Genomic DNA, 24,868 nt, shown 5'->3' on the forward strand with positions numbered 1-24,868 from the left:
CTTGTAATTCTATCCTATCCTGGAACGTATCTTGTCATGTGAAGTGCTTAATGTCTGCCATCCCTCCCATTTCTTCTGTCCCCACTTCTCAGGAGGAACCTGGCGATTTGACAGGAGTGCCGGAGGAATATCATGATCTGCGCACGGTCTTCAGTCGGTCCCGAGCCAACTCCCTTCCTCCTCACCGGTCGTATGATTGTAGTATTGATCTCCTTCCGGGGACCACTCCTCCTCGGGGTAGACTATACTCTCTGTCGGCTCCCGAACTTAAGGCTCTCGAGGATTATTTATCTGTGTCTCTTGACGCCGGTACCATAGTGCCTTCTTCCTCTCCGGCCGGGGCGGGGTTCTTTTTTGTTAAGAAGAAGGACGGTACTCTGCGCCCCTGCGTGGATTATCGAGGGCTGAATGACATAACGGTTAAGAATCGTTATCCGCTTCCCCTTATGTCATCAGCCTTCGAGATTCTGCAGGGAGCCAGGTGCTTTACTAAGTTGGACCTTCGTAACGCTTACCATCTCGTGCGCATCAGAGAGGGGGACGAGTGGAAAACGGCGTTTAACACTCCGTTAGGGCATTTTGAGTACCGGGTTCTGCCGTTTGGTCTCGCCAATGCGCCAGCTGTTTTTCAGGCATTAGTTAATGATGTTCTGAGAGACATGCTGAACATCTTTGTTTTTGTCTATCTTGACGATATCCTGATTTTTTCACCGTCACTCGAGATTCATGTTCAGCACGTTCGACGTGTTCTACAGCGCCTTTTAGAGAATTGTCTCTACGTAAAGTCTGAGAAGTGTTCTTTTCATGTCTCCTCCGTTACTTTTCTCGGTTCCGTTATTTCCGCTGAAGGCATTCAGATGGATTCCGCTAAGGTCCAAGCTGTCAGTGATTGGCCCGTTCCAAGGTCACGTGTCGAGTTGCAGCGCTTTTTAGGTTTCGCTAATTTCTATCGGCGTTTCATTCGTAATTTCGGTCAAGTTGCTGCCCCTCTCACAGCTCTTACTTCTGTCAAGACGTGTTTTAAGTGGTCCGGTTCCGCCCAGGGAGCTTTTGATCTTCTAAAAGAACGTTTACGTCCGCTCCTATCCTCGTTACTCCTGACGTCACTAGACAATTCATTGTCGAGGTTGACGCTTCAGAGGTAGGCGTGGGAGCCATTCTATCCCAGCGCTTCCAGTCTGACGATAAGGTTCATCCTTGCGCTTATTTTCTCATCGCCTGTCGCCATCTGAGCGCAACTATGATGTGGGTAACCGTGAACTGCTTGCCATCCGCTTAGCCCTAGGCGAATGGCGACAGTGGTTGGAGGGGCGACCGTTCCTTTGTCGTTTGGACAGACCATAAGAACCTTGAGTACATCCGTTCTGCCAAACGACTTAATGCCCGTCAAGCTCGTTGGGCGTTGTTTTTCGCTCGTTTCGAGTTTGTGATTTCTTACCGTCCGGGTAGCAAGAACACCAAGCCTGATGCCTTATCCCGTCTGTTTAGTTCTTCTGTGGCTTCTACTGATCCCGAGGGGATTCTTCCTTATGGGCGTGTTGTCGGGTTGACAGTCTGGGGAATTGAAAGACAGGTTAAGCAAGCACTCACGCACACTGCGTCGCCGCGCGCTTGTCCTAGTAACCTCCTTTTCGTTCCTGTTTCCACTCGTCTGGCTGTTCTTCAGTGGGCTCACTCTGCCAAGTTAGCTGGTCATCCCGGTGTTCGAGGCACTCTTGCGTCTATTCGCCAGCGCTTTTGGTGGCCGACTCAGGAGCGTGACACGCGCCGTTTCGTGGCTGCTTGTTCGGACTGCGCGCAGACTAAGTCGGGTAACTCTCCTCCTGCCGGTCGTCTCAGACCGCTCCCCATTCCTTCTCGACCATGGTCTCACATCGCCCTAGACTTCATTACCGGTCTGCCTTTGTCTGCGGGGAAGACTGTGATTCTTACGGTTGTCGATAGGTTCTCTAAGGCGGCACATTTCATTCCCCTCGCTAAACTTCCTTCCGCTAAGGAGACGGCACAAATCATTATCGAGAATGTGTTCAGAATTCATGGCCTCCCGTTAGACGCCGTTTCAGACAGAGGCCCGCAATTCACGTCACAGTTTTGGAGGGAGTTCTGTCGTTTGATTGGTGCGTCCGTCAGTCTCTCTTCCGGGTTTCATCCCCAGTCTAACGGTCAAGCAGAGAGGGCCAATCAGACGATTGGTCGCATACTACGCAGCCTTTCTTTCAGAAACCCTGCGTCTTGGGCAGAACAGCTCCCCTGGGCAGAATACGCTCACAACTCGCTTCCTTCGTCTTCTACCGGGTTATCTCCGTTTCAGAGTAGTCTGGGTTACCAGCCTCCTCTGTTCTCATCCCAGCTTGCCGAGTCCAGCGTTCCCTCCGCTCAAGCGTTTGTCCAACGTTGTGAGCGCACCTGGAGGAGGGTGAGGTCTGCACTTTGCCGCTACAGGGCACAGACTGTGAGAGCCGCCAATAAACGCAGGATTAAGAGTCCAAGGTATTGTTGCGGCCAGAGAGTGTGGCTTTCCACTCGCAACCTTCCTCTTACGACAGCTTCTCGTAAGTTGACTCCGCGGTTCATTGGTCCGTTCCGTGTCTCCCAGGTCGTCAATCCTGTCGCTGTGCGACTGCTTCTTCCGCGACATCTTCGTCGCGTCCATCCTGTCTTCCATGTCTCCTGTGTCAAGCCCTTTCTTCGCACCCCCGTTCGTCTTCCCTCCCCCCTCCCGTCCTTGTCGAGAGCGCACCTATTTACAAGGTACATAAGATCATGGACATGCGTTCTCGGGGACGGGGTCACCAATACTTAGTGGATTGGGAGGGTTACGGTCCTGAGGAGAGGAGTTGGGTTCCGTCTCGGGACGTGCTGGACCGTTCACTCATTGATGATTTCCTCCGTTGCCGCCAGGATTCCTCCTCGAGTGCGCCAGGAGGCGCTCGGTGAGTGGGGGGTACTGTCATGTTTTGTCATTAATTATCATGTCTTGTCCCTGTGCTTCCCCTTCTATTCGTTTCCCTCTGCTGGTCTTATTAGGTTCTTTCCCTCTTTCTATCCCTCTCTCTCCCCCTCCCTCTCTCACTCTCTCGCTCTCTCTTCTCTCTATCGTTCCGTTCCTGCTCCCAGCTGTTCCTATTCCCCTAATCATCATTTAGTCTTCCCACACCTGTTCCCGATCCTTTTCCCTGATTAGAGTCCCTATTTCTCTCCCTGTTTTCCGTACCTGCCCTGTCGGATCCTCATCTATAATTCACCGTGCTGTGTCTATGTTTTGCCCTGTCGTGTCGTGTTTCCCTCAGATGCTGCGTGGTGAGCAGGTGTCTGAGTCTGCTAGGTTCAAGTGCCTTCCCGAGGCAACCTGCAGTTCTCGATCAAGTCTCCTGTCTGTTCTCGTCTTTACGAGTAGTATTATGCTTTTTGTTTTGTAAAGTTTCTTATTGGATTAAAAACTCTGTTTTCGCCAAGTCGCTTTTGGGTCCTCATTCACCTGCATAACATGTCATGTATCTAATGTTCTGTGTTGTTGTGTTGTGTCCAGGTGGTGTATTGAACACTACTGTTGTCATGTATCTAATGTTCTGTGTTGTTGTGTTGTGTCCAGGTGGTGTATTGAACACTACTGTTGTCATGTATCTAATGTTCTGTGTTGTTGTGTTGTGTCCAGGTGGTGTATTGAACACTACTGTTGTCATGTATCTAATGTTCTGTGTTGTTGTGTTGTGTCCAGGTGCTGTATTGAACACTACTGTTGTCATGTATCTAATGTTCTGTGTTGTTGTGTTGTGTCCAGGTGCTGTATTGAACACTACTGTTGTCATGTATCTAATGTTCTGTGTTGTTGTGTTGTGTCCAGGTGCTGTATTGAACACTACTGTTGTCATGTATCTAATGTTCTGTCCAGGTGGTGTATTGAACACTACTGTTGTCATGTATCTAATGTTCTGTGTTGTTGTGTTGTGTCCAGGTGCTGTATTGAACACTACTGTTGTCATGTATCTAATGTTCTGTGTTGTTGTGTTGTGTCCAGGTGCTGTATTGAACACTACTGTTGTCATGTATCTAATGTTCTGTGTTGTGTTGTTGTGTTGTGTCCAGGTGGTGTATTGAACACTACTGTTGTCATGTATCTAATGTTCTGTGTTGTGTTGTTGTGTTGTGTCCAGGTGGTGTATTGAACACTACTGTTGTCATGTATCTAATGTTCTGTGTTGTGTTGTTGTGTTGTGTCCAGGTGGTGTATTGAACACTACTGTTGTCATGTATCTAATGTTCTGTGTTGTGTTGTTGTGTTGTGTCCAGGTGGTGTATTGAACACTACTGTTGTCATGTATCTAATGTTCTGTGTTGTTGTGTTGTGTCCAGGTGGTGTATTGAACACTATTGTTGTCATGTATCTAATGTTCTGTGTTGTTGTGTTGTGTCCAGGTGGTGTATTGAACACTACTGTTGTCATGTATCTAATGTTCTGTGTTGTGTTGTTGTGTTGTGTCCAGGTGGTGTATTGAACACTACTGTTGTCATGTATCTAATGTTCTGTGTTGTGTTGTTGTGTTGTGTCCAGGTGGTGTATTGAACACTACTGTTGTCATGTATCTAATGTTCTGTGTTGTGTTGTTGTGTTGTGTCCAGGTGGTGTATTGAACACTACTGTTGTCATGTATCTAATGTTCTGTGTTGTGTTGTTGTGTCCAGGTGGTGTATTGAACACTACTGTTGTCATGTATCTAATGTTCTGTGTTGTGTTGTGTTGTGTCCAGGTGGTGTATTGAACACTACTGTTGTCATGTATCTAATCTTCTGTGTTGTGTTGTGTCCAGGTGGTGTATTGAACACTACTGTTGTCATGTATCTAATCTTCTGTGTTGTGTTGTGTCCAGGTGGTGTATTGAACACTACTGTTGTCATGTATCTAATCTTCTGTGTTGTGTTGTGTCCAGGTGGTGTATTGAACACTACTGTTGTCATGTATCTAATGTTCTGTGTTGTTGTGTTGTGTCCAGGTGCTGTATTGAACACTACTGTTGTCATGTATCTAATGTTCTGTGTTGTTGTGTTCAGGTGGTGTATTGAACACTACTGTTGTCATGTATCTAATGTTCTGTGTTGTGTTGTGTTGTGTCCAGGTGGTGTATTGAACACTACTGTTGTCATGTATATAATGTTCTGTGTTGTGTTGTGTCCAGGTGCTGTATTGAACACTACTGTTGTCATGTATCTAATGTTCTGTGTTGTTGTGTTGTGTCCAGGTGCTGTATTGAACACTACTGTTGTCATATATCTAATGTTCTGTGTTGTTGTGTCCAGGTGGTGTATTGAACACTACTGTTGTCATGTATCTAATGTTCTGTGTTGTGTTGTTGTGTTGAACACTGTGTTGTGTTGTTGTGTTGTGTGTCATGTATCTAATGTTCTGTGTTGTGTTGTGTCCAGGTGGTGTATTGAACACTACTGTTGTCATGTATCTAATGTTCTGTGTTGTGTTGTGTTGTGTCCAGGTGGTGTATTGAACACTACTGTTGTCATGTATCTAATGTTCTGTGTTGTTGTGTTGTGTCCAGGTGGTGTATTGAACACTACTGTTGTCATGTATCTAATGTTCTGTGTTGTGTTGTGTCCAGGTGGTGTATTGAACACTACTGTTGTCATGTATCTAATGTTCTGTGTTGTGTTGTGTCCAGGTGGTGTATTGAACACTACTGTTGTCATATATCTAATCTTCTGTGTTGTGTTGTGTCCAGGTGGTGTATTGAACACTACTGTTGTCATGTATCTAATGTTCTGTGTTGTGTTGTGTCCAGGTGGTGTATTGAACACTACTGTTGTCATGTATCTAATGTTCTGTGTTGTGTTGTGTCCAGGTGCTGTATTGAACACTACTGTTGTCATGTATCTAATGTTCTGTGTTGTTGTGTTGTGTCCAGGTGGTGTATTGAACACTACTGTTGTCATGTATCTAATGTTCTGTGTTGTGTTGTGTCCAGGTGGTGTATTGAACACTACTGTTGTCATGTATCTAATGTTCTGTGTTGTGTTGTGTCCAGGTGGTGTATTGAACACTACTGTTGTCATATATCTAATCTTCTGTGTTGTGTTGTGTCCAGGTGCTGTATTGAACACTACTGTTGTCATATATCTAATGTTCTGTGTTGTTGTGTTGTGTCCAGGTGGTGTATTGAACACTACTGTTGTCATGTATCTAATGTTCTGTGTTGTGTCCAGGTGCTGTATTGAACACTACTGTTGTCATGTATCTAATGTTCTGTGTTGTGTTGTGTCCAGGTGGTGTATTGAACACTACTGTTGTCATATATCTAATGTTCTGTGTTGTGTTGTGTCCAGGTGGTGTATTGAACACTACTGTTGTCATGTATCTAATGTTCTGTGTTGTGTTGTGTTGTGTCCAGGTGGTATCTAATGTTCTGTGTTGTGTTGTTGTGTTGTGTCCATGTGCTGTATTGAACACTACTGTTGTCATGTATCTAATGTTCTGTGTTGTGTTGTTGTGTTGTGTCCAGGTGGTGTATTGAACACTACTGTTGTCATGTATCTAATGTTCTGTGTTGTGTTGTGTCCAGGTGGTGTATTGAACACTACTGTTGTCATGTATCTAATGTTCTGTGTTGTGTTGTGTCCAGGTGGTGTATTGAACACTACTGTTGTCATGTATCTAATGTTCTGTGTTGTGTTGTGTTGTGTCCAGGTGGTGTATTGAACACTACTGTTGTCATGTATCTAATGTTCTGTGTTGTGTTGTGTCCAGGTGGTGTATTGAACACTACTGTTGTCATGTATCTAATGTTCTGTGTTGTTGTGTTGTGTCCAGGTGGTGTATTGAACACTACTGTTGTCATGTATCTAATGTTCTGTGTTGTTGTGTTGTGTCCAGGTGCTGTATTGAACACTACTGTTGTCATGTATCTAATGTTCTGTGTTGTTGTGTTGTGTCCATGTGCTGTATTGAACACTACTGTTGTCATGTATCTAATGTTCTGTGTTGTATTGTTGTGTTGTGTCCAGGTGCTGTATTGAACACTACTGTTGTCATGTATCTAATGTTCTGTGTTGTTGTGTTGTGTCCATGTGCTGTATTGAACACTACTGTTGTCATGTATCTAATGTTCTGTGTTGTGTTGTTGTGTTGTGTCCATGTGCTGTATTGAACACTACTGTTGTCATGTATCTAATGTTCTGTGTTGCATTGTGTTGTGTCCAGGTGGTGTATTGAACACTACTGTTGTCATGTATCTAATGTTCTGTGTTGCATTGTGTTGTGTTGTGTCCAGGTGGTGTACATCACGGCCACCATGCCCTATGTGGTGCTGTTCGTCCTGCTGATCAGAGGCATCACTCTGCCAGGGGCTATGGACGGCATACGGGCCTACCTCCACATCGACTTTAAACAACTCAACGACCCCAAGGTCAGACAGGTCTTTAGAGTACAATACAGTCCAGAATATAAGCTTTGTTTTGCTCCAAAGTTTGTAAACAAAGTAAAATGTATACGAACACTATATAGCCTCAAAGCATGGTTTACACTATACATTTGATATTGTGTTACTGAAATTAGGGATGCAATATTTACAATTACTTAAAGAATTCACTGGAATCAAGAGATTTCCTGGAATCAAGAGTGAGTTCACTAGAAATTTGGGATCCAACGAACAAGATTTCTTAAAACCTGGACATTTTGGAAAAGATACAAGAATTTGTAAACCCTTTTACTGAGAGACACAGCCTCAGAGTGCAGGACAGTGTTACTGCTAGAGCTCCCATAGTCACGTCCAATATGGAAATACATTTAATTCACTCATTTAGAAACCAAAACATGTGTTAGCTGTTTTTGTAAACAAAGTGGAGGGATAAAAAGATTGGATTAAAAAATCTGGGAAGTCGTGATTTTGCATAATATGCCATATTCAATATAGAACGCAGTAAATTAATGGTAAGGAGCTCTTTTTGAAAACATGGCCAAGGACTCATATCAGAGACGAGATTATTTAGAGCCAATAGTCAGTAGATAGTCAGTACTCAGGAGAGATTCTGTCAAATGTAGTGCTCTTCTCTGTATCGTATTGTAATGCCATGGGCTCTTTGGGGACAAATATTTCTTCGCTTGATTGAAGAGATAGTAAAGTGTTGGAAAGGTGGGGGGAAAGGTCAGTGGGCCGGGGTCAGAGGCTGTCCCCTCTGGATCACACAGGCCACGAGGACAAATCTTTGAGAGCAACACATAAAGTATCTTTCTATGTTCCTGCTGTAGGTGTGGATTGATGCTGCTACCCAGATCTTCTACTCATTGGGAGCTGGCTTTGGAGTGCTCATTGCATTTGCCAGCTACAATAAATTTGACAACAACTGTTACAGGTAAGACGTATCACTGTGTTGATATCACTGTACTGTCCTCAGTGCTTCTCTATCATGACCTTACAAGGCTTACATGACCTTCTATAACCTGTAACCAGGCAACGAGAACAGATCCTGTGCTTAGTTTAGTTCTCTTTAGGTTTGTCTTTCCTATTTTAACTGGACAGAAAGGTGATGTGTATCAGGCCATTACTTTCGTTATAATGGAAATACATGGCTTGGAGCTAACAGGATCTCTGTGGACCTTGCTTGGAGGCAGGATAATGCAGGCTAGGCCAGATGATGGCTATAGCCATAGGCAGTGTCACCTTTCCTGCCATTCTGTCATCCTCTAAACCCCTCACAGAGAAACAGACATTAGACTGTGGGGTCTGCTGATCCTTGTCATCACGAATAGGTTCCTGTGGAAGTAGAGAGGTGGGTGCTGCTATCAGACCCATTCTGCTTTAAAAAACAAATTGTGTAGATATATGGTCTCTTTTGTATTCCAGTTGTGTTTGTGTATGTATAGGTCAGTAGGTGTTTCCCTGGCTGCTGTGGTAACAGTACAGTAATGTTTGTCCATGGACCATTGTCCACCCATTCTGAAGACCAATTTCCCGGCAGCATCATGAAAAGTTGCATGCGCAGGTTCACACCAGATAATGGGCTTGTTTTCATTGAAGTGAATATGACCACATCCAACTTCAGACGGAGCTCATGTATTCAGATGGTTATCATCTACAACATCACAGATGTCATCAGAGCATTGATTACCTAGCAAACTAGCAAGCCAGCAAGACAAGGTAAAATATCACAAATAGAGCTAGAGACAAATCCTTTTGAATCTCCCACCTAAGAAACATATGGTTCTCAGAACAGTATGTGCTAACTGAGTATCCTGCATCATTCACAGATCATTGTGGAAGATTGTATGCATAATTACTATAGGACTACGACGCTCTCACCAAGCTCTCGTAAAACATATGGTTCTCAGAACAGTATGTGCTAGCTGGGTAGTGTTATTGTAGTGTGACGCTGTACAGCCAATTGAATTTTCCACTCTTATAGATTACTTGTCCTGATCTAAACACCCCCCCCCCCCCAACACAGCTGAAGGCCTCATGTGTGCTCAGCTGGGCCATATTTGGGAGCTGAGAGGCTGAATGAGGACTTGTGAAAGTTGGCTGTTACATCCGTAGATATTCTCAAAGGACATCTGAATGGCTAGCAGCTGGTTGTATTATCCTCCATATTGTACACAGATGGGACGGTTGAGGTCAGACTGTGGTCCATGTTCTCTCTGTCTGTCTGCTGACTGAACGTGGGTTGATGTCTGCTGACTGATCGTGGGTTTATGTCTGCTGACTGAACCTGGGTTGATGTCTGCTGACTGAACGTGGCTTGATGTCTGCTGACTGAACGTGGGTTGATGTCTGCTGACTGAACGTGGGTTGATGTCTGCTGACTGAACGTGGGTTGATGTCTGCTGACTGATCGTGGGTTGATGTCTGCTGACTGATCGTGGGTTGATGTCTGCTGACTGATCGTGGGTTGATGTCTGCTGACTGATTGTGGGTTACTGTCCACAAACAGTCTTCAGGCTTTCACCTAGTTTGATTTCCAGGTGGGAGGGCCTCAAAGGCTCTCAAACAACATCCAGTCCCTCAGGCATCAGAAAGATTCATTAAAACCAATACAAAATGTAACTCTTGAAAAGGGGTAATCAGCAGTTGATGCATCCATTTTTGGACATATTCATTAATGATATGCATTCATTGATTCTTGGCGAATATAACTTATAAATGCCTTATGAGCTTAGTTCAACTGTCGTACCCCATCATAACCCAGAATATAAGCTTTGTTTTGCTCCAAAGTTTGTAAACAAAGTAAATGTATACGAACACTATATAGCCTCAAAGCATGGTTTACACTATACATTTGATATTGTGGATGGTCAGTCCTTGATTGCCGGGGTCAGGTTCTTGGGTCTGGGCTTGTCGGACTGTGGTCTCAATACTCCATATCACAGGGGCCACAATGTGTGAGCTAGGGATGATGGGCTCGGGATTCCTCAACTCATTGGAGACATCATGTTGGAGCGATAGGGCATCTGCCTTCTGATTCTTGGATCCCGGGCTATAGGCTAGTGTAAAATCAAACATGTTAAAAAACAGTCCGCCTGGCGAGTGTTCAACCTCTTGGCTTCTTGAATGGAGACCAAGTTCTTATGGCCCGTCCAGATCATGAAAGGATGAGGTGCCCTCTCCAGCCAGTGTCTCCACCCCTCCTCCCCACCAGCTGGGGATGTAGAGGGGCGAGTGAAACCTGTCTCCAGCAACTCCCGGATGTAATTGTCCATGACTGCTGCTTCAGGGGTTGAGAAGGAATACAGACGACCCCAGGGAGCCTTCATGCATGCGCCTGTCACGGTCCTGTGGACTCAGACGTGTGCGACCCAGCTGCATGGGATCCTCCATGCTAGACCCGGTGGCCTTGGGGTGCTCAGGAAACCGGAATGCTGGAGTGGTGTCAAAAGGGTGCTGTCTCCCCCGTTCCCGGTTGTCAAGCCTGATTGCCAGCGTTTTCAGATACTCGAGGTCCTCTCCCAGTTCCTGAGCAGGCAGTTCATCTTTGATGGAGTTAGACCCTGATGGAAAGCGGTAACCAGTGCCTCCGTATTCCACCAACTCTCGGCGGCAAGGATGCGGATCTCAATGGCCCCGTGGTTGAACATTCGGCTGGCCACTTCTCATCCAGCAGACTGGGTGGTTGAAGACTCATCGCAGCTTGGCAGTGAAGGCTACTACGGATCTGCAAGAGGGTGGCTGCTGTTCCCACACTGCCATTGCCCACGCCAGGGCCTTGCCCGAGAGTAGAGTGATGATGTAGGTGATCATGGCCCGATCGGTGTGGAACAAGGAGGACTGTAGTCCGAACACCAGAGTACACTGAGTGAGAAACCCCTTGCATCCTCCCAGGTGACCGTCATACCGCTCAGGGGCTGGGATCTTGGGTTCCCGGTGCAGGTTCCCTGGAGGAACCACGACTACGGCTGTAGCACTGGCCGATGAGACCTGTGCATTGGATCCTCCTGGGTTCGGGGCGTGCCATGGTTGGAGGGACTCGGCAAGTACTGGCAAGGTTCCCGGAGCTGTTCTTGCTGCTGTCCTAACACTGCTCCTTGGTGGGCTACCACATTCCAGATCTGGGAGATCTCTGCTGGGTCCATGTTGGCAGAAGCTTGCTGTGATGTGGTGAGGTTGGACCCAGGGCTTGGTGGTGGAGTGGGGAGTTACGGCCCCTTCGTTCTTCTGTCTTCTAATACCTTGACAAGACCCTCAAGACAAGACCCAAGATATGGTTCCAATAAAAATGTTGGTTTAGGTTGACTATGGTTCAAGGAAACAACAGGAAGTCCAATAGTTAAAGTGTTATTATTGTTCTAAAACCTGTCCTGGTACTATCATGGTAGCTTTATTTTTCTAAACATGTTTTATGTGTCTGTGTTTTCTTCCCAACAGGGATGCTATCCTGACCAGTACAGTGAACTGTGTCACCAGCTTCTTTTCAGGTTTCGCCATCTTCTCTGTGCTCGGCTATATGGCCTACAAACACGGAGTAAGGATAGAGGACGTGGCCACCGAAGGTGAAAGAAACCCTACTAGATACACACACACACACACACACACACACACACACACACACACACACACACACACACACACACACACACACACACACACACACACACACACACACACACACACACACACACACACACACACACACACACACACACAGGCAAGAACACGAACACACACACAGTAAGTGGTGCGGAGGATGACATACATAACACACCAAGATCCCACACACTCCAACAACACACCTAACTTCATTTAGAACCAGATTGATGACCAAACTGTCCACAGCATAGATACCTCATAAAACACAAAGAAAAAGATAGGAATATAGACATGCCTTATTAGGAAACATACAGTTTGAGGCTATATTGCAGGCTGCCCACAGTATTCTCTTTTCTCTGGCCAGCCCACAGAGTGCTATGCTTGTATGGAGGATCCACCCAGGCTATGACTCAGCTAGCATAGACTCAACACATGAACAGTCCCTGTCTGACCCTGAGTAGAGCGAGGGGAGTCACCCCTCGTGAGGGGAGTGCTCTAAGGGAGGACAGGAGTCAGCAGTCAGTCATCTACACACCATTTAGAGAGTTTCAAACCCAGTCAAAACATCTATAAATTCATCATGGAACTAAACATTCCTCAAGCTTACTGTTACTGCTCACTAAATCAAACAACTTAAAGGAAAGATTCACCCATTTTGAATGTTATACCGTTTTTGTTACTCTATAAGCAATTTCATGTTTTCATGTATATCTTTCATGTATATCTATATTCAAGCAGGCGGAAATACAGCCGGTATGACCAGTGATGCAAAACTCGCCGGCTGTATTTCTGCCTGCTTGTACGGCAGTAGCTCAGATACACATGAAAACATGAAATGATCTCAGGAATCGATCGAACATCGTTCAGTGATGCACAAAAATGATATAAAATTCAAAATGTTTGAATCGTCCCTTTTAAGAATGAGCAGCAATGTGAAACGCTTTTAATATAATTGATTGCAACAGTAGCTGAGCGGCTCTGGGGTTCATATGGAATTCAAATACCAGAGAACATTTCAAACTGTTTTTTTTTAAGGCAAACAGTTTCCAATAAGTCACATAAATACTGGCCTGCTGTGGAGAGGGGTTGGCAGACATACAAAAAGAATGGGATCTGTTAAAAATCACTTCTGTCTTTCTCCATCCCCTCCTTATTTCACTTTCCTTACAATTGTTAAATCATCTCTTATTTCCTCTAAAACGACCTTGTGGACAGGGTCAAGCTCAGGACAAGGAAGTTATATATCAACATCCCACCCAACAATTTACTGTTTTATTTCAGCATCCCACAACAAGGCACCGTTTTATAGACTGATGGTAGTCAGTTGGCTCTGGTATGTCCTATCACAAGTGTCTCTATCTGTGTGAGTGCAGGTGCAGGACTGGTGTTCATCATCTATCCTGAGGCCATCTCCACCCTGCCTGGATCTACCTTCTGGGCCATAGTATTCTTCATCATGCTGCTGACTCTGGGCATCGACAGCTCTGTGAGTTATTGGCCCTCATCAGGGTTGAATGACTGCATGCTATGTCCCATATGGCTACTGACCTTTTGGTTCTATCTTATGGTGGGTTTATCTGATCTATCTAGTGGATTTACAGTATGTGAATATTAGAATACTATATAATCTCCTCCACTCTATCTATCTATATCTGTCTCTCTCTCTCTCTCTCTCTCTCTGTCGCTCTCTCTCTCTCTGTCACTCTCTCTCTCTCTGTCTCTCTCTCTCTCCCTCTCTCTATCACTCGCCCTGTCTCGCTCTCTCTCTATCTGCACCTCTCTCTGTCTCTGTCTCTCTCTGTCTCTGACTCGCTCTCTGTCTCTCTGTCTCTCTCTTCTCTCTCTGTCTCTGACTCTCTCTCTGTCTCTGACTCGCTCTCTGTCTCTCTCTCTTCTCTCTCCCTGTCTTGCTCTCTCTCTATCTGCCCCTCTCTCTGTCTCTTTCTCTCTCTGTCCCGCTCTCTGTTTCTGACTCGCTCTCTGTCTCTCTGTCTCTCTCTCGCTCTTCTCTCTCCCTGTCTTGCTCTCTCTCTTCTCTCTCCCTGTCTTGCTCTCTCTCTATCTGCCCCTCTCTCTGTCTCTTTCTCGCTCTGTCCCTCTCTCTGTCTCTCTCTTTCTCTGTCTCTCTCTCTGTCCCTCTTGCTGTCCCTAGCTCTGTTTCTCTCTCCATTATTCTACTTTCCCATGGTTGCAGTGAGTGCTCCAGGTATTGTCTAGACTAGCAGCAGTGTGGGAAGGCAGTTGTTTTGACTGTTACCCACTAACCATGAAGCATGAGGTGGAAAATCACATGAACCGCAACCTGAAACACAGGAAAACTTTGTTCACAGAGATTTACATTTTTCCTCATTCAATTTCTCAGTTACACAATGTGATAATTTACTGTAAATGAAGAGATAAAGGAAATTCCACAGCAGGGGAACATTTTATTTTACAGTAGTAGTCATGCCCAATGTAGCACTGTACTAAGAAAGCTAGGTCTGATCATTTATATTCTAGGCCAAAGGTATTCTGTTTGGGTGCGAAGACTGTGTTATTCTGTTACATTGCTGCTGTAGGCACTACGGTTTATGTGGTTGTGCCACTGAATCATCCTCTGTCTGTCTGTCTGTCTGTCTGTCTGTCTGTCTGTCTGTCTGTCTGTCTGTCTGTCTGTCTGTCTGTCTGTCTGTCTGTCTGTCTGTCTGTCTGTCTGTCTGTCTGTCTGTCGTCCGTCTGTCTGTCCTCCGTCCGTCCGTCCGTCCGTCCGTCCGTCCGTCCGTCCGTCCGTCCGTCCGTCCGTCCGTCCGTCCGTCCGTCCGTCCGTCCGTCCGTCCGTCCGTCCGTCCGTCCGTCCGTCCGTCCGTCCGTCCGTCCGTCCGTCCGTCCGTCCGTCCGTCCGTCCGTCCGTCCGTCCGTCCGTCCGTCCGTCCGTCTGTCTGTCTTCTAGATGGGCGGTATGGAGGCAGTCATCACAGGACTGTCAGACGACTTCAAGATCCTGAAGAGGAACAGGAAGCTGTTCACCTTCGCCACGGCATTCGGAACCTTCCTTGTCGCACTCTTCTGCATCACTAATGTGAGGTCACTTCCTATTCCTCTGAGTCACATATGATTTCCATAGTTGTCATATGATTGCATAAATCAAACCAAAGAGACACAAGATAGAGTGTGCCTCTGTGATTTAGGTGGATCAGTCACAGGAAAGACAGAAAAGGGAAACCCCTGTCCAACCATGTGAAGTGTTGTTATTGACTGGCTGGATAAGCTCTGTGCTTCATGCTTATCCTTGTCAGCCCACAGTAGTTAGCTGCAGCCAGGTTGCCCTCAGTAACATCTGCAACAACCTTTGGACATTATGTCTCTGTATCTGTCTCTCTCTCTCTGTCTGTCTGTCAGGGAGGTATATATGTGCTGACTTTGTTGGATAACTACGCGGCGGGGACCTCCATCTTGTTTGGGGTGCTGATTGAGGCCATTGGGGTGTCCTGGTTCTACGGTATGTATAATCGGTCCCCCTTAACCTAGTACAGAGGCACATACTAATTCGGACTTCTTACTGTGGTGAACCTGCTTATCTACTGTACCTTTCCTCATCCTCTTCTGTTGTTCATTAGAGCCCAGCCCTTTGTTCTGTCCATCCCTCCATCACCCCACCCTCCATCACCCCCTGCCTACAGCGGCCCTCTCCTGGCCTGCCCTCTCCTCTGCTGGGCTTTCTCAACCTCCCTAACTCCCTGCCATCTTCACTACCCAGGCCCTGCAGCTACACCTGACATTTACTGGCAGTGTAGAGACACCGTGCTTCCCTTCCCTAGACCTCCTCTGTTAACCACCTTTCTCCATCTCTCCCAATACTCCTCTTTCCATTTCTCCATACACTCCCTCCCTCCTCTTATCTTCTAGACTGACTCTCTTCACTAATAGATCTCCATCTCTCCCAATACTCCTCTCCTCTGTGTAAGAGAGAGTAGTGAATGATTATATGGTGTGTGAACAGTCGTATGCAGTCTGTTTAGTGTTTTATGTATTGCACAGAGATAATACTGTACTTCGACAAGATGACTTGTGCTTTATCTTTAAACTACAGCCCATCAATGTACACCATGATTTATAGTCAGCATTAACTGTTGAAACTGAACCTCATGAGGAGGTGAGACAGACAGAGCATGCCAGATGCTGAGCTGTTCTAGGTTAGGCCTGAGCTGCCCTGATAAAGAAACATTATGCCCAAGCTATAGAAACATCATGGTTGAGTACCACATTCCCTATATAGTGTACTACTTTTGGTCAAAAGTGCAGTTTGGGACACAGTCCATCTCCTTATAGGCAGACTTAACCCTGTGTGAAATTATATTATAACATACTTGGAAGGCTCAGAGACTTTTATGAAACAGATATCATTGAGCTGCATTTTTACTGCTGTGTGAACTCATAACTATAGAAGAAATTGGAGTTGTGTGCCATGAAGCTCTTTCTCAGCCAATGCTCCACCTGTTATGTATGGAAATTGATAATGGGGGGTGTTAGTTCTCCTGTGAACTTGAGACATCAGAAGCAAAGCTGAGTGTGGGTGCAAATAGTATTTGTTTTCTTTAAAGTACGTTGAGTGTTTGATTCAACCTTCCCATAGTGCCAGATGGGCAGGGTTTATACTTCCGGGACTATTGGTTGTATTGCACCGGACAAGCTCAATCAAGCTCAGCTTCAGTATTTGTAAGGAAACAAGTACTATCTGAACCCCGGTCTGCAGTGGGTTTATGGGTCTGGTTCTGTGTGCGTGAGTTCAATTCTTGGTCTTCTGCCCTGTGTCTCCTCTCCAGGCGTGGACCGCTTCAGTGAGGATATCGAGCGCATGATGGGCTTCAAGCCAGGTCTCTACTGGAGGCTGTGCTGGAAGTTTGTCAGCCCCACCTTCCTACTGGTGAGACCCCGGGGGGGGGCAAGAAAGGGCTGGTTGGGGGACTGGGGTGGGGTGGAAGCCTTTGGCATGGTGCTGGGAGAAGGGATGGGAGGGCAAAGTACCTGACACAAGCCTAAGGTATTAAACATACTGTAGGAATCATGATCTATGGTATGTCATTGTGCTTGAAGGAGGAAATGAGGAAATTCACAACAGAGGTTTCTTAATTGTTACTGGCTGCTATATACTGTACTATAGTATTTTTAAACTCCTATTATGTGCCAGCAATTCGTAATTTGCCACAGGAAATATGTTTTCCTGTTATATATTTTTAAAGGTTGCTCGCCTCCATGTTAGAAGTACTGTATCTCCAAGAATAGATTAGCATCACATGAACTCTGCATGAAAACTGATTAAACTACAACATAACTATGTTTGAACATCTTGGTCATACCCAGCCAACCCTGCACGGCCAGAAGAGGACTGCCCCCCCCCTCAGAACCTGGTTCCTCTCTTGGTCTTTTCCTAGGTTCCTGCCTTTCTAGGGAGTTTTTCCTAGCCATCGTGCTTCTACATCTGCATTGCTTGCTGTTTGGGGGTTTAGGCCGAGTTTCTGTATAGCACTTTGTGACATTGGCTGATGTAAAAAGGGCTTTATAAATACATTTGATTGATTGAACTACAATTTACTGAACATATTGATTTACAGAGTGTTTAGTGCACTAGGAGTTAGTTAAGGATGTTGTCGTGTCTTTGGCATCATTAAAGTGAAGACTTATTTTATCAAATCAATTCTCTGTAATTATAATTACATGATTAAACTAATCGTGTAAATGTAATTAACTAGGAAGTCAGGGCACCAAGGAAAATCTTCAGATTACAAAGTTATAATTTTCCTAATATAACTTTTCAGATATTTTAATATCTGATCAATTAGTCTTTTAATTAATTAATTATTCTTTACCTCACGTTAGTCTCATTCCAAACAAACCCAGTCTTTGCTATGAATCATCCATACATCAATTGTCTTAATCATTTATTTACTAACTAACTAAATAATCACAGAAATGCATAACAAACTAGATATGGTTACACGGAAATGATAAGGGATGTGCCCTAGTGGTCTAAACCGGTATGGCAGCTTGGTAGACAAAGGGACTGAGAAGGGCACGAAAGACAAAAGACACAGTTGATAATTATAATACTTGAAATGTTAATCCTTTGCACATGAACACTCACTCTTTCGGGAATAATTGCAATCAATATATATATTTACGCTCAGTGTGTCATCGTAATCTCTGTTGGAATCGTCCTTTTTTGTTGGAAAGTTTATCCGAGATTCTCTCTGCGTCCCTGGAATCTGTTTAATATAATAATAAATAATATATGCCATTTAGCAGACGCTTTTATCCAAAGCGACTTACAGTCATGTGTGCATACAACATTCGAACCCACTACCCTGGCGTTACAAGCGCCATGCTCTACCAACTTCAGAGTAACATTCAGAAATGTTCTTATAGGATAGATGTTTCGGCGGTTGTGGGTCTTCACATTCAATGGTACATAATTCCTAGCTGCAGACTAGTAATTAGTATTGAAGATTTGCTCTTAATTCTGTCGGTATCGATAGTCTCAGAGTAACCACGTGGTATGGTTAAAAATTCAGCAACCGAGGAATGCATAGTCTCCACTCAAACCTTAACCCTCTCGGTAATCGAGGTACGCTTGGTCGAAAGTGGGCTTCTCTAGGTGGAGGTTTTATTCGGATCAGCAGAAAAGGCTGTCCAATGACACCAGATCAATGTCTGTGCTCATGGGGCGGGCCAATGACTTAGTTAACTTTAAAGGAAGTTTGATTCTCTTTCATTAAACAGTTTAAAATCGCATGACATTATTTCACAAATAGTTTAATCTTTACTCATTCATTTTATACAATAATTAGATGCAAATCTCATAGCGGAGACTCTTGTATAAACAGAGTTATGGTAATGTGGCTGTATTGTCTCTCAATGAGGTCACAAACTTTAAACAAAATGGACCGGTCGTAGCTGGATTCTCCACCGACCGGTTACACGTTCTCCAAAACATGGATATTGTTCAGTTCTCAAGTTCTGTGAGGTAGAAGAAGTTCCTTTGTTCTACTGTGAACCTTTCTCTCTCTCTATACTGCATGAGGGAGAGAGTCTCCTCCAGGAATTTACGATCTGAGATAACAGAGTCTAGGTATAGGGGGGAAGAGAGAGGTGGTGAGAGAGAGAGAGAGGTGGTGAGAGAGAGAGAGAGGTGGTGAGAGAGAGAGAGAGGTGGTGAGAGAGAGAGAGGTGGTGAGAGAGAGAGAGAGAGGTGGTGAGAGAGAGAGAGAGAGGTGGTGAGAGAGAGAGAGAGAGAGGTGGTGAGAGAGAGAGAGAGAGAGGTGGTGAGAGAGAGAGAGAGAGAGGTGGTGAGAGAGAGAGAGAGAGGTGGTGAGAGAGAGAGGGAGAGTTGGTGCTTGCTATATCCAAAGAGGGCCATGTCATGACAATACTTTATGATGTAAATGAGACAAATCAACACGTATGTAGTGGGAGGGAACAAATTGGTTAAAAAAATATCACATTCAATTTCTATTTTCTGGTCTCTATATTTTATAATATTAGAAATATGCTATGTCACTGAAGCACAGATACTGTATGGGTTTGTATAGATAGGGATTACCGAAAGCACATTATCTGTCTTGGTGGGAAATTATGTTATTCCCTTAATGCTTTTACATTGATTATGATCAGTCATAAGTCAATATTCTTCCTTCCATGTGGGAAGTGTATATGTTTTATATGGCAAATAGGAAATAAAAAGAGCAGAGGAAGATTGAAAGCCAGGAAAAGAGGTAGATTAGATTGTAAGCCAATATATCACCATGATCTTTAAACCTAAGGAGGAAAGCTGAGGAAAGCTATCATTTTTTAGTTTTAATGTGTAGTGTATGCTACCATGGTTCTTGTCACGGTTTTCATATGGTGAAGGAGAGTCGGACCAAACTGCAGCGTGTCGATTGCGATCCATGTTTATTTAAACAAACGTAAACACGACAAAACACGAACACTACAAAACAATAAACGAAACGAAAACCGAAAACAGCCTATACTTGTGTCAACTAACATCGAACAAGGACCTCAGGACAATCACACACAATACAACCAAAGAATATGGCTGCCTAAATATGGTTCCCAATCAGAGACAACGATAAACACCTGCCTCTGATTGAGAACCACTTCAGACAGCCATAGACTTGGGCGGCAGCGTAGCCTAGTGGTTAGAGCATTGGACTAGTAACCGGAAGGTTGTGAGTTCAAACCCCCGAGCTGACAAGGTACAAATCTGTCATTCTGCTCCTGAACAGTTAACCCACTGTTCCCAGGCCGTCATTGAAAATAAGAATGTGTTCTTAACTGACTTGCCTGGTTAAATAAAGGTTAATTTATTTTTTATTTTTTTAAAGACTCTCCTAGAACACCCCACTAAGCTACAATCCCACTAAGCTACACACCACATACAAAAACCCATGTCACACCCTGGCCTGACCCAATACATGAAGAAAAACACAAAATACTTCGTGACACAAAATACTTCGTGACAGACCCCCCCCCAAGGTGCGGACTCCCGAACGCACCTCAAATCAATAGGGAGGGTCCGGGTGGGCGTCTGTCCATGGTGGCGACTCCGGCGCGGGACGTGGACCCCAATCAGTAAATGTCTTAGTCCCCTCTCCTTGCGTCCCTAGATAGTCCACACTCGCCGCCAACCATGGCCTAGTATTCCTCACCCAGAACCCCACTAGACTGAGGAGCAGATCGGGACTGAGGTGAAGCTCGGGACTGAGGGGCAGCTCGGAGTGAAAAGAAGCTCAGGAGTGAAAGGGGGCTCTGGCGCCTCTGGGCTGAGGGGCAGCAGCGTCGGACAGGCGGGAGACTCCAGCAGCAGCGCCGGACAGGCGGGAGACTCCAGCAGCAGCGCCGGACAGGCGGGAGACTCCAGCAGCAGCGCCGGACAGGCGGGAGACTCCGGCAGCAGCGCCGGACAGGCGGGACCACCTGCAGGGAGGAGACAGAGAGACAGCCTGGTGCATGGGGCTGCCACAGGAACCACCAGGCTGGGGAGACCTTCAGGAGGCTTGGTGTTAGGAGGAGCCTGAAGGACCGGGCTGTGGGGGAGCACTGGAGCTCTGGTGCGCAACCTTGGCACCACTTCCCCAGGCTGGACAACTACTCTAGCCCGGACCCTCCAGAGTGCAGGCACAGGTTGAACCGGGCTGTGGGTAAGCACGGGAGATCTAGTGCTTACTACACGCACCTCTCCCTTAGGCTCCACTCCCACATTTGCCCGGCACGAGCGGAGCGCAGGCAGAGGACGCACTGCACCCTCCCAGCGCCTCGGAGACACAGCACGCAGAGCCGGCGCAGGATAACCTGGACCAAAACTGCGTACCGGCGACCAGACCCGCTGAGCAGGCACCATACGCCCTGGCTCAATGCCCACACTCGCATGGCACTTTCGGGGGGCTGCCCTATAGCGCACCGGGCTATGAGCACGCACTGGCAACACCGTGCTCTTAACCGCATAACACGGTGCCTGACCAGTAATGCGCTGCTTATAATAAGCACGAGGCGTGAGCTCAGATCTGCTACCTGGCTTAGTACCACACCTCGTCTGCCCCCCCATTTTTTGGGGGGGCTGCATCTCATACCTGTAGCACTGCCGTGCTCCCTCCTCATATCGCCGGCTCCTCTCTCCGGCTGCCTCTGCTCTCCTCGCTGCCTCCACCTGTTCCACCTTTGGGCGGCTACACTCCCCTGGTTTAGCCCAGGGTCCTCTCCCGTCGAGGATTTCCTCCCATGTCCAGAAATCCTTAATACGCATCTCCTCTTTGGGCTGCTCCTGCCTGTTGACACGCTGCTTGGTCCGTTTACGGTGGGTGATTCTGTCACGGTTTTCATATGGTGAAGGAGAGTCGGACCAAACTGCAGCGTGTCGATTGCGATCCATGTTTATTTAAACAAACGTAAACACGACAAAACAATAAACGAAAACCGAAAACAGCCTATACTTGTGTCAACTAACATCGAACAAGGACCTCAGGACAATCACCCACAATACAACCAAAGAATATGGCTGCCTAAATATGGTTCCCAATCAGAGACAACGATAAACACCTGCCTCTGATTGAGAACCACTTCAGACAGCCATAGACTCTCCTAGAACACCCCACTAAGCTACAATCCCACTAAGCTACACACCACATACAAAAACCCATGTCACACCCTGGCCTGACCAAATACATGAAGAAAAACACAAAATACTTCGTGACACTTCTACTCGCCTTAAACTCCAGAATCAAGGCAGAAACAGCAAAAATCAGGAAGATAGCATGCAACTTTGGCTGTTGCATAGATGGCATTTGTAGAAGAAAGACATAGAAGAATGTTGTTGGCCTTTGAGACGAGGAAGAGACACTTCACTGACCTTCCAGTGTTGTATTATAACTACTAGTGATGTTTGCTGCTCTCTGGTGCAACAGTTACAAAGCTACAGAGCTACAGTTCAGTGGTGATGGGCCTCCAGTCTCCGGTCTACAGCAGCCTGGTGAACCAGAGTACTTACAGGGGAAGAGTACTTACAGTGAATGTCTATTACAGTATGTTCAAACCCCAGAGGGAGCGACCATGCCCTAGTCTGTTCTATTCAACTCAATTTCATCTCTGCAATGCTTTCATTGTTTTGTCAAAATGAACAGTGGCGGAGTGGAGGAGGAGTATTCATTATTTCTACAGAAGCTCTGTTTGATGTCTCGTTGGGAATATTATAACCACTCTGTTGTTTTTTCTCCTCTTCATACTTTGTGGAGATAGTCAGCATCAAGATCTAGCGGTTCTGTTGTTCCTCCTGTCCTCTGTTTATATGGTGACCTAGCTAACAGTTCTGTTGTTCCTCCTGTCCTCAGTTTATATGGTGACCTAGCTAACGGTTCTGTTGTTCCTCCTGTCCTCAGTTTATATGGTGACCTAGCTAACGGTTCTGTTGTTCCTCCTGTCCTCTGTTTATATGGTGACCTAGCTAACAGTTCTGTTGTTCCTCCTGTCCTCTGTTTATATGGTGACCTAGCTAACGGTTCTGTTGTTTCTCCTGTCCTCTGTTTATATGGTGACCTAGCTAACGGTTCTGTTGTTTCTCCTGTCCTCAGTTTATATGGTGACCTAGCTAACAGTTCTGTTGTTCCTCCTGTCCTCTGTTGATATGGTGACCTAGCTAACAGTTCTGTTGTTCCTCCTGTCCTCAGTTTATATGGTGACCTAGCTAACAGTTCTGTTGTTCCTCCTGTCCTCAGTTTATATGGTGACCTAGCTAACAGTTCTGTTGTTCCTCCTGTCCTCAGTTTATATGGTGACCTAGTGGATCTGTTGTTCCTCCTGTCCTCAGTTTATATGGTGACCTAGCGGATCTGTTGTTCCTCCTGTCCTCAGTTTATATGGTGACCTAGCGGATCTGTTGTTCCTCCTGTCCTCAGTTTATATGGTGACCTAGCGGATCTGTTGTTCCTCCTGTCCTCAGTTTATATGGTGACCTAGCTAACGGTTCTGTTGTTTCTCCTGTCCTCAGTTTATATGGTGACCTAGTGGATCTGTTGTTCCTCCTGTCCTCAGTTTATATGGTGACCTAGTGGATCTGTTGTTCCTCCTGTCCTCAGTTTATATGGTGACCTAGTGGATCTGTTGTTCCTCCTGTCCTCAGTTTATATGGTGACCTAGCGGATCTGTTGTTCCTCCTGTCCTCAGTTTATATGGTGACCTAGCGGATCTGTTGTTTCTCCTGTCCTCTGTTTATATGGTGACCTAGCGGATCTGTTGTTCCTCCTGTCCTCAGTTTATATGGTGACCTAGCGGATCTGTTGTTCCTCCTGTCCTCAGTTTATATGGTGACCTAGTGGATCTGTTGTTCCTCCTGTCCTCAGTTTATATGGTGACCTAGTGGATCTGTTGTTCCTCCTGTCCTCAGTTTATATGGTGACCTAGCGGATCTGTTGTTCCTCCTGTCCTCAGTTTATATGGTGACCTAGTGGATCTGTTGTTTCTCCTGTCCTCAGTTTATATGGTGACCTAGTGGATCTGTTGTTCCTCCTGTCCTCAGTTTATATGGTGACCTAGTGGATCTGTTGTTCCTCCTGTCCTCAGTTTATATGGTGAACTAGTGGATCTGTTGTTCCTCCTGTCCTCAGTTTATATGGTGACCTAGTGGATCTGTTGTTCCTCCTGTCCTCAGTTTATATGGTGACCTAGCTAACGGTTCTTTTGATTCTCCTGTCCTCAGTTTATATGGTGACCTAGCTAACGGTTCTGTTGTTCCTCCTGTCCTCAGTTTATATGGTGACCTAGCTAACAGTTCTGTTGTTCCTCCTGTCCTCAGTTTATATGGTGACCTAGCTAACAGTTCTGTTGTTCCTCCTGTCCTCAGTTTATATGGTGACCTAGCTAACAGTTCTGTTGTTCCTCCTGTCCTCAGTTTATATGGTGACCTAGCGGATCTGTTGTTCCTCCTGTCCTCAGTTTATATGGTGACCTAGCGGATCTGTTGTTCCTCCTGTCCTCAGTTTATATGGTGACCTAGTGGATCTGTTGTTCCTCCTGTCCTCTGTTTATATGGTGACCTAGCGGATCTGTTGTTCCTCCTGTCCTCAGTTTATATGGTGACCTAGTGGATCTGTTGTTCCTCCTGTCCTCAGTTTATATGGTGACCTAGCGGATCTGTTGTTCCTCCTGTCCTCAGTTTATATGGTGACATAGTGGATCTGTTGTTCCTCCTGTCCTCAGTTTATATGGTGACATAGTGGATCTGTTGTTCCTCCTGTCCTCAGTTTATATGGTGACCTAGCTGATCTGTTGTTTCTCCTGTCCTCAGTTTATATGGTGACATAGTGGATCTGTTGTTCCTCCTG

At 45.8% G+C, this 24,868-nt stretch overlaps 1 protein-coding gene across 1 annotated transcript in view; it reads left to right on the top strand.

Annotated features, from left to right (window-relative positions):
* LOC124035548 (sodium-dependent noradrenaline transporter-like) overlaps positions 1–24,868 on the top strand; it is a 67,548-nt gene that overhangs the window by 38,836 nt on the left and 3,844 nt on the right. Inside the window, exons 6-12 of the mRNA XM_046349018.1 lie at positions 7,275–7,409; positions 8,252–8,355; positions 11,859–11,983; positions 13,394–13,506; positions 14,950–15,078; positions 15,399–15,498; positions 16,823–16,923. Coding sequence (XP_046204974.1) covers positions 7,275–7,409; positions 8,252–8,355; positions 11,859–11,983; positions 13,394–13,506; positions 14,950–15,078; positions 15,399–15,498; positions 16,823–16,923 — 807 coding nt within the window. The remainder of the gene's footprint in view (positions 1–7,274; positions 7,410–8,251; positions 8,356–11,858; positions 11,984–13,393; positions 13,507–14,949; positions 15,079–15,398; positions 15,499–16,822; positions 16,924–24,868) is intronic.

This window comes from Oncorhynchus gorbuscha, linkage group LG05 (assembly GCF_021184085.1).
Source record: "Oncorhynchus gorbuscha isolate QuinsamMale2020 ecotype Even-year linkage group LG05, OgorEven_v1.0, whole genome shotgun sequence".
NCBI classification, from domain to species: Eukaryota; Metazoa; Chordata; class Actinopteri; order Salmoniformes; family Salmonidae; genus Oncorhynchus; species Oncorhynchus gorbuscha.